The following is a 12,241-nucleotide window of genomic DNA, read 5'->3' as shown; positions in this document are numbered from 1 at the left end:
TATTGTCTAAAATCTAAATCCTTGCTCAGAGAGAAGGCAGTTATCTGTCATCATCAGATTGTTCTCATAATGACTCCCGTTCAATCCGTTTCACTCATTCATCCATCTATTCGCAGGCTCTTACAAGACCAGAATGTGCGGCACAGATTGGTGAAGCAGCCCTCTCAGCCGAGCGAGACGGCATTCGCTGCGTTCAACCCTCCCAAAGAGTCCCATGCGGGGTCTTCTGATAACAGAGGTAGTATAACTGAGCTATTATAACATTGTTTGGATGGGTTCTGCAAAATAGGGAGCAATTTAGTCTTTGCTGTGTATTGTTGTAGCTACTGATAAGCAAAATTGTAGGCCATCTGGAAATTGATGTCTATTTCCCGTGTAACAATTCTAGGAACTATTATATATAATTACATATGTAATTAGTAGTATTATTACAACATACTAGTCTTAAAGCTACAATCCGTAGGTCCTCTCCCGGCAGGGAGAGAGGTAATTGCAACAATGTCCGGCATTGTCCGCACTACAGGGGTGCTTGCAGTGGCTGGTGTACTAGTTGTGTTGTTCCTAGCCCTGGAACATGACTGCCATGATAATTATCATGACAGTCATGCAGTAACTTTGCCCTGTTTTTTGCAGTCGCTGCATTTACAAGATTTCCGTATATTTAAACATTCAGATTTCAAATATAAAGTACTCACAAAGTGTCCCACGGGTGTTAGTTAGTAGCAGCGCGAGCGATTAGAATTGCTGCGTCCTGCGTTCTTTAATAAAAAGCATTTTTGTCCGAGCTCTCCGGCTACTTTTTTCAAACGGGGTTTGTTTGGGAAATCCACAGTTGCACACCGGGAGCGCACTCGCCTATTAGTCTGTATTGGCAGGGCGGTCAGCGTACCTATATCGAACACACCGAGTGCCACCCTCCTCCCGACCGATAGGGGCGCGTAGTTGAAAGCCAATGGCAAAATAACACCTCGGATAAAAATGCTTTTTATTAAACAACGCGGGATGCAGAAATTCTAATCGCTGGCGCTGCTACTAACTAACACCCGTGGGACACTTTGTGAGTACTTTATATTTGAAATGCGAATGTTTATATATTTTAATTATTTGTAAATGTAGTGTCTGCAAAGACCAGGGTGAAGTTGCGTCATGACTCTCGTATGAATACGAGAGTCATGTTTACAGGGCTATGTTGTTCCCAAACTGTGGTGCGTGCACCCCTTGTGATGCGCGAACCGCGAACGCCCTCTAGGGGCCCGGGGGCGTGGGACAAATAAATAGGGTAATGGCAGTTTTATGGTGTTATTAACACAAACTGCAAAAAACGGTAAAACACTGTTTTAAGGAGATGAATAGAGCAGCTGTGGGAGTATACAGTAGCTGTGTGTCTCTCAGTGCAGTGCAGTAACATACTGTGATTATTTGCCATAATCATATAAAATAATATATCACATTGGGCCAAATACAATGAGACTGAGCATTGGAGGGTGTGTCAGGAGGTAACAGGGGGTGCACGGCCAAAAAAGTTTGGGTACCGCTGCTCTACCATATACTGTACTGTAGATTGGTTAAAATAATATTTTATTAATTCAATTATTAACTCTTACTCCGCTAGCTGGCCCTGCCCTCAGCCCTCCTCTTCCTGTGGGGAGCCTATGTTTTCATTCCCACTATCAACAATGTATACACGTTCTGAATGGCCCTGCTGACAGATTCAGTAGCGCAGTTCCTCGCGGGTATCACTGAGCACAATCCTGTGCTTTGCTTTTTTCCCCTTTTTGAATGAAGGTAGCCTTTTTTTAAGGGCAGTGATCTCCTCCTCTTTCCATTTATTCTGTTCTATTGCCTGGAACTTGTCATCTTTTTTTTCCATAATTCTTTTAAAATAAAATAATGGTGAGAGAGGGGATAACATGCAATTTGAACTGGCGTCAGCTGCAGGACCGACTACACCGGTAGCTTTATTTCGGTATTTTGTTTTACATAATTAAACGTTTGAACTCCACAATATGACTCATTGCCTACTGTATTTATTTATATCAGCCAGATGTCTTACGTTGTAATTTACTGCCCTAAACAAACATTAGTCCATAGACTTGTCTGGCAAATGATACATCATAAGTGCCCTAAACAAACATTAAAGTCCATAGACTTGTCTGGCAAATGATACATCATAAGTGCCCTAAACAAACATTAAAGTCCATAGACTTGGCTGGCAAAAAAATACATTAACTGCCCTAAACAAACATTAAAGTCCATAGACTTGGTCCGCTAGACTGACATCAACACTAAGGCAGAAATCCATAGGGGAGACACCCCATTATTAGACGCTGTCTACTTGCAGTAGTCATGGCTGCCAGTTCCCACCTGAGGTTGTGTGGGAGTCCAGATGTCTCCAGACCATGCTGAATGACTGCTAGCTCGCATAACGTCTTCAGGCTAGGACTTACGTCTAAGATGTACAGGTCATCGGCCGGTGTGTTGAATCCTTTGTATCCTCCAAACAGGATATGATTTCCCACCACGCAACAGCACATCAGAGTCATCGAACATGGGCCTTTTCCCTTTGGGTCAACCTTCTTCCAGGAGAGGGTCTCTGGATTGAATTTCCAGAGATCACTGAAACAGCTGAACCAGCCACCAAATATGTACAGCTCTCCATTGTAGGCAAAAGCTGAATGGCCAAAGCATCTTTGCTGCTGTGCAGAAGGTGTGCTCAGCCAGAGGTTGGTCTCTGTGTCAAATACTCTGATGTTGTTGTAGAGGACCCCCTGGTTCCCTTGGCCGCCAAATACAAACATCTTTGTTCCGATGATGGTGGCAGAGTGCCATGATGAAGCAGGTGCTGAAGCGCCTCTGGCGTTAATTAAAGCCCAGACCATTGTGGTGGTGTCCAACTTGTAGATGTCATTAGTGCAAGTCAGCTTGGCCTTGGTATATCCCCCATGAATATACATGACCTTCCCATAAACACAGGCTGAGTGCCTCCTCCTCGCCTTTGGAATAGTCCCAGACATCCTGGGTTTGAACCATCTGTGTGTATTGACATCAAATGCATAAAGCACATTGCAACATGCGTGGAGTACCTGCCGTATCAATCTACTGATCATATTTTGTCCAAAGTATCTTCCCCCCCAAATGTAGATGATATCCTGTATCAAGACAGCTGTGTGACCGCAGCGCATGGAGAGAACCTCAAGGTGACATTCTCTTCCAACTGTCACTGGGGGCAGCATCCAGCTCAAAGACACTGTGTTGAAGACATGTATGCCAATCTGGTCCTTGTTGTTCTCGCTGTGCCCTCCAAACGAGTACACCTTGTGCCCTACTGCCACTGAAGCATACTCGTCTCTCTTGGATGCTCCTTTCGGCTGCACTGTCTGGCGGGACATTTCACACACGGTCGACGTGGTACGATATAGTAGCACAGAGCCTTGCCTTGTAACAGAATGGAGTCGTGCCCACGGCCACTACCATTTATAATTATGGTAGGGCAGACGTCACGCAAAGCTTGCACAATCCATGAATATGGCAAATTGATCTGCATATGTGCCACGGCAGGCTTTGGAAATTCCCATGTGCTGCGAAATCTGTTCAGGTGGTCACAGTAAGAAAGTAATTATCATTAACTGCTGACACACACACACGCGCGCGCTCGCGCACACACACAAGAAAACACCTGCCAATGACAGGTGGTCTTTGTTATTGTTTGAGGCCCTGGTCAAGGTTCACCAAATTTGAAATCCATGTAAAGCAGAAGATGTGAATTTGCTTTGGCAATGGAAGCAAAATGTTTTATTCTTCCACTTGCTTGCATAGAAGCCCTATATGAGTTTCCTTTCTCACCTGCATATATTTCTGTGACGTGTCTTTTAATAATGTTACCTTTTTGTACTGTTTTTATTGTGCATATAAATAAACTAAACTATGTCACTGTAGTGTTGACAAAATGTCATTGGATTCTGCATTTTCCACAGCATCCCCATCTTTGGCCCTGAACCTGTCGCAGCAGCCGTCCTCCACCACCTCCACAGAGCCAACGCCGGTGGAATCCCGGATCAAACAGGACAAGAGTGACTTCCAGGAGCAGCAGAGACACCGTGTGGCTCAGGAGGCCAAGGCAGAGAGAAGACAGAAGAAACAGGTCTGAAGACTCACTGCCAATTTTCCGCCGTAATATGAAGACTCAAGTCTTCAGACTCCACCTTAGCCCGTAGCACTTGCCCTAGCCTTGACGACCTTGCAGGTCTATGCAAAGGCTAAAAATCAAATTTAGATGGCATGTTTAAATTCCAGGTTCATTTGTAGACCTGGCATCCTATAGAGCGCTGAGGTCCTGACGTCACTCACTCATCCCCTGGTTCACGGAAGCAATTACTCTATGGAGAATAAAATGGGGTCATCTTAAAGCATTGTGGTCCAAAAATAAACAAGCTGTCTCAGCGTTATTGTCGGGGAGGTGTCTCTGTATCGTTTACGACAGTCAGTCACTCATATATGATTTCTAGCGAAAATGTAACTACTTTTTCTCAGTTGATTCTTCATTTGGATTTGCGCCCTCTACCGATATTGACGTCAGACTTCACTGCTCTCTATAGTGTGTATAGTTTCAATTTGCAGATTATTTATTTTTTAGTTTTTTTATATTGTACTGTTTAGACTCATGATAGGTTCTTGGTTTACCTATCACCCTAGATTACTTTCTATGCATTTGATGTATTACCTTGTGTTTACCTTGCTTTCTGTAAATTGCTCTGGATTAAGAGTGTCAAATGCCAAAAGTACAGTAAAAAACAAAAACAACGGCTCAAATAATCAACAAGCACAAGTCTGCATTACTCTGACAAACCCTCTTAACTTCCACCTTTAAGCATGCACACAGGAGCAAAGTAGATTAACAAAGTCTTATTTGCAAGGCTTAAAATGGTACTAGTGACTTTCTCCATTCAGAGTTTCAGACAACCATAAAACGCATCTTTCTGTGTGTGTTTTCTTTTTACTGGTCTACCAGGAGCGTGAATTGGTGCTGAAGCGGATTGCTGAGGACCGAAAGAGCTTGCAGAGAAAGACCCAGCCCAGTGCAGCTGCTGAGAGTGAAACTTCTCCTTCCAATGACCAAGGCCAGAGGCTAGGGGGGAAGATTCAGACAAATGTGGATAACAACTGTATACTCATGGTGAGACTATCACAAGTCTCAACTTTGAAGAGTGTGTGTGTGTGTGTGTGTGTGTGTGTGTGTGTGTGTGTGTGTGTGTGTGTGTGTGTGTGTGTGTGTGTGTGTGTGTGTGTGTGTGTGTGTGTGTGTGTGTGTGTGTGTGTGTGTGTGTGTGTGTGTGTGTGAACTGGTTGGCTGTATGGCTACCAAAACATCATAAATGTACATATTGTGCTAATTGTTACACAACGCTAGTGTGTGGTGGAATCACTTCAGATTTTATTTAGCTTTAATTCATATTTGGATTTCACTTTGTGCCGTTGCGTTCCTGCAGATTCGGCTGCCCTCCGGAGAGTCCATGCGTGAGCGTTTCCCGGCCGACGCCCCTCTGCGCCACGTGGTGGAGCACATCGCCGGGCGGCACCCTTCCCTGCACGCCTTCTCTCTCCTGCAGGGCTTCCCGCGGAAGCGCTTCGGGGAGGCAGAGCTGGCCTGTTCCCTGCGCTCCCTCGGCCTCACGCCCAGCGCCGCCCTCTGCATCCAGACCACCCCTCCGGAGACACCTGGCCAGGACCCCCCACACAGCCCGGTGATTCAACAACTCCCAGCTGAATCATTCCAGGAGGACCAGACACTGTGTGCCGTTCCTCCGACGCCACCACCGCCACAGCCACAGGTCCCTGTTCAGGACGAGGCCGGGCTGGATGTGTGCGGTCCGCCCCCGCCGCTGCCACAGCAGCTGTGGGAAGAGGCAGTGGGCTATGCAGGGATCCCTGGTGTTGTTCCCCCACTGTCTGTGTCTGGACGCTCTCACTTATGGGGTAAGATTTACAGAAACATATCAGACAGTTAAAAAACAATATGTATGTAGTGAAGGTCCTATTAATTTCTTTTTTTCTGTACATCAAATCATAGTTTGAAGTACGGTAGTATATTAGCATGCCTGTGCTTGCTAGGAGGCTGCAGCAATATGAGAGCTTGAGATTCACAGATAGAGCTAAGTGGCTGTCTGGGCAGTTCGCTAAACACATTCCTCGTACTGTTGCCGCTGCACAGGGCGGGGTAATAAGCTGGTTCCCGGAGAGGCCGGGGAGGCTGCCAGCGAGGACGACGAGGGGGAGGATAATGATGTCGTTGACCCTGAAGAGGAGGAGGAGGGGCTGGAGGCAGAGGGGGAGCCGCCTCACGCGCTCGACGGTACTGCCTCTCTGTGATTGATCGCAATTAATTGACATGATCACTTATTTCGCATACTCGTTGCACTCGCCGTTTCCATGTTGAGAAAGGTTTACATTTTTTACATTTTACTAAAAAGTTTGGAAATGGCCGAATGGCATTTCCACTATTTTGTAACATTCAGACTTTTGAGTATAATGTATTTTGGCCATAATACAAAGCTGGATATAAGAGGGGCTAGCGACCCTCAAAAATTAGTGTCTTATGTTTTGACATAAAGGTATATTGCTCACTTATGGTATTTGTTGCAGGAATGCCAAGGCTTCCCTTCTTTCCGGACAACAGGGTCCGAGTAGGATTTGAGCCAAGACACCACTGGCCAGAGCAAGGGAATCGCCTCCGGTAGGTGACAACTAAGGAGTTTTTTTTACAGGATTCACGGCTGACAGAAATATAACAGAGTATATTCTATACTGTGACTGTGCAGTATTATCATTAATGAATAGTCTTTTGAAAGATATATTTGTAGGATTTCTTTCCATATGCTGTTACTTATTTATCTGCGATATAACACAATATTGTGATATAACAACACAATATAAAATAGCCGTCTATTTTCACAATATTTATCTGGAACCGAGTCAAACTAAATGCAATGTCTCAACTCCTACAAGTTCAAGTGCCTGTCAGGGGGGGGGGGGGACCCCAGACCCCAGTTAAAATATGATTATTTTGAGAGACCACGTCCTGAAAAGATTTGGGAACCCTTGCCCTAACCCCTTTCACCGTCTTGTGTGTGTGCCAGGGGGGAGGCGCCACCGGTGGAGGCCCCCCCAGAGCGTGATAACGCCGGTGGTCGGGCGGCTGCGGGCCTGGCTGCGGTAGAGCGTCTTCAGAGAGCAGCAGAACACCAGGATGACCCTCAGAACGTCCAGGGACACCCGTCGCCTCCCAAGAGACCCTTCAGAACGCCCAGCATCCCCTCCCTATGTGTCCTCTCTACCCGGGCTACGGTCTACCTCATGACGGGTCAGGGACATAAACAATGACATTTATTTCTTATTTAGACGTAACGCTCAGACAAGTACGTATGTCCAAAGTGTCAAAAGAGACATTTCTGTACCCCTCAGTAAGACATTTTATAAAATAATATAAAATAGCATTTTATGCTTTATTTCAGATAAAGTATTTGAGGCAGCCTGTTGGCCGTGCCACTGCCTGTATAATTTTGAAGTCCAACAACGCTGAACGAATCATTGACGGGACAAAATGCATGAAACCCAATTAAAGCGTTCCGCGACCACTTCAACCACTCTGATCATTCTCTCTCTCTCCACTGTCGCACAGCTCCCAGCATGCAGTACATCAGCAGCCTGTCGTGTCTGACGCCAGAGCTGGCCGAGCTCCTGCTCAACCACATGTCCGGCGAGCGGCTGCTGCGCCCGCGCACCCTGGAGCTTTTCTTCGGCTGCCCGCTGCAGAAGTTCATCCTCAACTGCTACCCGTACTCCACCAACGAGCTCCTGCGGCAGCTCCGGGCCTTCAGCACTCTGAAGCACCTGAGCCTGGTCAACTCGCCACTCATCACTGGTATGTACCTGAGCCTGGTCAACTCATCACTGGTATGTACCTGAGCCTGGCCAACTCATCACTGGTATGTACCTGAGCCTGGTCAACTCATCACTGGTATGTACCTGAGCCTGGTCAACTCATCACTGGTATGTACCTGAGCCTGGTCAACTCATCACTGGTATGTACCTGAGCCTGGTCAACTCATCACTGGTATGTACCTGAGCCTGGTCAACTCATCACTGGTATGTACCTGAGCCTGGTCAACTCATCACTGGTATGTACCTGAGCCTGGTCAACTCATCACTGGTATGTACCTGAGCCTGGTCAACTCATCACTGGTATGTACCTGAGCCTGGTCAACTCGCCGCTCATCACTGGTATGTACCTGAGCCTGGTCAACTCGCCGCTCATCACTGGTATGTACTGTACTGACACGGCTGTGTCTTCCTGATGTTGACGTTTTGCTAAATTGTGTGCGGCTGAGAGTGTAACTTCTTCAGACATCCTTGTCTTGTCGGGGGAGGTCCCTTAGCCTTTGACCTTCCAGTAGTCTCGTGGCCATGATTGGGGGGGGGCTAACCTAACCTACTGGTTAGGTTTCGTTTTCAGGGAAGAGGTTGTGAATGGACGCGATGACCGTGAATTTACTACTGGTCTCCCCCCCTCCATTCCAAGGTGTTTTTCGAGAAATAATATTCACCAATCTAACTTCCAAGATCAACGCACTCACCGGGGAGAGCAAAAGCCTGCAGACAGCAGAGGCTTCAAAAAACGCTTCTAGGATCCCAAATATGTGCGGCTACAACTTGCAGCGTGGGCGGTGCTTCCCAATAACACCGCCCAGGCGCCCACGCTGCAAGTTGCAGTTTTCTTTTATCCCGATCCTATTCCGATCATTTGAATATGATTGGCCCCGATCGGACCGGGACAACCCTAATATGAATGCATTGCAGTTGCTAGGCGATTATCCAAAGCCAAACAAGATGCTATAATATTCCATAATCATCTTTTGTTCTTCTATCATCCAGACGCTGGCCTGTCAGTCTTGTCAAGTCTGGTCAAACTCCAGTATCTCAACCTGGCCTCCTGCTGCAAACTGACGGACTCCTGTCTTCAGCACATCACAGGTATCGTCCTTTTACGACCTTAGCCAGTCACACAGTCTTGCGATTGAGGCCCAGAGAGTCTGCATAATAAGGGGCATGAATAAATCTATCTATTATGTAATATGTAATCTCTCCCCAAGTGCTACGTGCAAGAACACCACAACACAACATAAGCTGTTCTGTGAAACATGGTGTCAGACTGAAACATAAGAAACTAGAAAAAGTGCCCTTCTGGGCACAGGTCTCCACCAGGATAGGAATGTAGGACATTGCAGCTTGCCTTCATCTGGTGGTTGGATAAAAGGGCAACAAAAGTAAAAAATTCCAGGCAAAGGTTTTTCCTTGGCCTCTAGGGAGTTGGCATACAAAGTTATCCACAGATCCGTGCAGTTAGAGGTAAAAACACTTTTCGGCCAGTTATAGCGCCACCTTGAGGCTGAGTTGAAATTGTTCATGTGGCATTTTGTCCTCGGCCTAGTGGGAATGTGGGTGCACAATTTCACGGAAATGTGATGTGTTCATGATTTGCAGCATTTTGTTTGAAACTGAGCACTCCTGTGAACCGGTGAGCCATTCAACGGTTTAGTTGAATGGCTCTAGAGAGACTGTGTACCAATTTGCGTGATGTTTGGACAAAATCTGTAGGTGTACTGTGCAAAAACTTGTTTTGAACAAAGCGGGTGTGTGTGTGCAAAATTTGGCATCGACCGGGTTAACGGTGGCCGAGATTAGCTGCTCACGGACACACACACACACACACACACGGACGGACGGACGGACGGACACACACACGGACGGACGGAGTGCAAAACATACTCTCCCCCCATGCCTTCGGCCTGGTGGAGACAAAAATCTGATCCGTCTGAAGTGAGTGGTGCATGTGTGTGCGCGTGCGTTCTGCTGATCACTTTAGGTGTTGCAGCACGGACACGTACGTACACATACACTACGTATGTAGTTGTTTTTTTATGACCGGAAAAGCATCTGCTCTTCTGAATCATGCAAAAAAAAAAAAACATAGTCGACTAAGACCCATTCCTATCGATTAGTAAAGGTCAGCCCTAAAAATTATATATTTGATATATAGATTATTTTTTTAAATGTAGGTAAAATAAATGGGAATTTTACTTGAGTCGTGACCCATAGAAATGGGTCTGTGACCCACAAATGGGTCCTGACCCAGTGTTTGGGAGCCTGTGTGTTAAACCATGCGCATTACTCCAAGTTTTGTTTCCTATTCCCAGGGCTGAAGAGCTTGTGTTCCCTGTCTCTGGACCACACCAAGGTCAGTGACGCGGGGATGGTGCCGTATCTGCAGTCTGCTCCCTCCTGCCTCACCCAGCTCAGCCTGAACCAGACAGCCGTGACCGAGGCCACCCTGAGCGCCCTGGCCCGCTGCGCGCCACAGCTACGACTGCTCAGCATCAAACAGACCAAGGTACTGGTACTCGGTTCAATTCAAAGGAGCTTTGTTTCAGTGGTGTGAAAAAGTAATCAAATGTTTTACTTAAGTAAAAGTATCAATACTGCAATATAGAAATACAAGTAAAAGTCTGTAATTCATTCTTGAGTTAAAGTTAAAAAAAAAATGGTCAGAAAAACTGGTCTCAAAATGCGGCCATACTCGTTGCTCTTCCCTATAGGTCAGTGACGTATCGGCCTTGGCGGGGCTGTCCAGCCTGCAGACTCTGAACCTGGACGGCACAGGAGTGACGGAGGGCTCCCTGGAGCGACTGGCCGACCACCCCGCCCTTTCTGCCCTCAGCCTGGCGGGGATCCCTGTAGCGGATGGAAATCACACTCTGCAGATAATCTCAGGTGTGTAGAAGGACGTGAAAGTTTAGCGAGTGCTGAACGTCGATGTGAATTGTAGTACCATGTTTGCTAGTTCCTTTTTTTAAACGGTCCTCGGTGTGTCTCGCAGGTCTCAGGCTGACCCACCTGACCCTCCCTGGACGCCACTGTGTGACGGACACTGGGCTGTCCTTCCTCTGTAGACTGGCTCATCTCTCAGAGCTGGACCTCACTGACTACACGCAAGTCACAGACCTAGGAGTCAGCCTGCTTTCATCCATGACCAGGTAGAAATTTTAACTACAGTTAGTTAAAGGGATATTTCACCTAAAAACAAATGTGGGTCATTTTATCGTCTACTCAGGCTTTTGTGAACACCCCTGACAGTTTTTAAGTTGCTCGATTCAGTGTTTAGATTTGATAGTAATAATTTGATCAGACACGCACCCACTGCAAATTCAAACTCAAATGTTAGATTCATCAAAAGCACCCGTCCTTGGTTCTGGTTACTCATATTGTGAGGGGGCCGTGTTGTTTCAATTATTTTCATTTCTTTTTTGGAAAAAAAACAATACACATACTGAAATTACACACTGGTAGCTGATCGGTATTGGTTAGTTAGCATTGTGTTATGGAGACTTGTCCTACCTTAGTTTTCAAGTCGCCGGCCAGCGCGTAGACAGAATAGTTGAGAGTTGGAGACGCACAATTCAAGGGTCCAGTGTTTGTAACAACTACAGTGCTGTTTAACAAACAAACAAACTTAAAACGATCAGCTTCGCTGTCCGTGTAAATAAATCAGTATAAATGTGAGAGTTCAATATAACGGAACCACACTATTTTCTTCTTAGTCAATCGTGTTGTATTGTGGTAAAATAGTGCTGCTGTCCTTGCTCAGGTGTGGGCTGTGTGTTCTGCCCAAATATTTCCCCCTTGTCTCTTTCTCATCAAGGGGTTCCACCCTGCTGTGGGAACAATCAGTATTTTAGCTGTGACGTGAGCGCCCCCTCCTGAGATACTTCCGGGTCCTACTTTTGTGTCGCTTTTGTGTCCCCATGGAGTTATACTGTGACGCTCCGTCGGACTAAATCTGAGACGAAAACAACCACGAAAGTCTCATTTTACCGCTTTCCTCGCAACAACAAAGCTGCGCTGCTCTCCAAAATCTGGCTGTGACAGGCCGTCTGCCCCACATGGAATACTCACCATTTTATTTGATTGTGTCAACTAAATCCTCATTAATGCAAACTAGATTCAACATACTCAAGCCTGCACACATTGTAAATATCCCCCGAAATATTTTACCGAGCAAATGGACTGTTGCCACCTTCAATAATAATGATAATAATAGTCTTTATTGTCTCCACATCATATATTTTTGTTGTCATGGACACTTGTACAAAACATTAATAATTCCACTCGATTTGGAAGCATTAAGACC

General features: G+C 46.2%; 2 protein-coding genes across 3 annotated transcripts in view; both read left to right on the top strand.

Annotated features, from left to right (window-relative positions):
- LOC310867949 (uncharacterized protein) overlaps positions 1-12,241 on the top strand; it is a 241,974-nt gene that overhangs the window by 2,719 nt on the left and 227,014 nt on the right. For both annotated transcript variants that reach the window (XR_014570044.1, XM_083778124.1), the window contains exons 3-14: positions 117-238; positions 3,975-4,141; positions 5,009-5,173; positions 5,487-5,973; positions 6,209-6,349; positions 6,640-6,730; positions 7,134-7,357; positions 7,676-7,918; positions 8,929-9,027; positions 10,251-10,444; positions 10,650-10,824; positions 10,931-11,087. Coding sequence is in view for 1 of the 2 variants with exons in the window: in XM_083778124.1 (XP_083634250.1) it covers positions 117-238; positions 3,975-4,141; positions 5,009-5,173; positions 5,487-5,973; positions 6,209-6,349; positions 6,640-6,730; positions 7,134-7,357; positions 7,676-7,918; positions 8,929-9,027; positions 10,251-10,444; positions 10,650-10,824; positions 10,931-11,087 (2,265 nt within the window). In the remaining variant the exon portion in view is untranslated. The remainder of the gene's footprint in view (positions 1-116; positions 239-3,974; positions 4,142-5,008; positions 5,174-5,486; positions 5,974-6,208; positions 6,350-6,639; positions 6,731-7,133; positions 7,358-7,675; positions 7,919-8,928; positions 9,028-10,250; positions 10,445-10,649; positions 10,825-10,930; positions 11,088-12,241) is intronic.
- The window catches only part of chpf2 (chondroitin polymerizing factor 2), a 131,243-nt gene that overhangs the window by 47,571 nt on the left and 71,431 nt on the right, over positions 1-12,241 (top strand). The window lies entirely within an intron of this gene.

Source organism: Protomyctophum parallelum (genome assembly GCF_964188405.1).
Source record: "Protomyctophum parallelum genome assembly, chromosome: 12".
Lineage (NCBI taxonomy): Eukaryota > Metazoa > Chordata > Actinopteri > Myctophiformes > Myctophidae > Protomyctophum > Protomyctophum parallelum.
The sequence above is the reverse complement of the archived record's forward strand: the minus strand, read 5'-3'. Positions and strand labels throughout refer to the sequence as shown.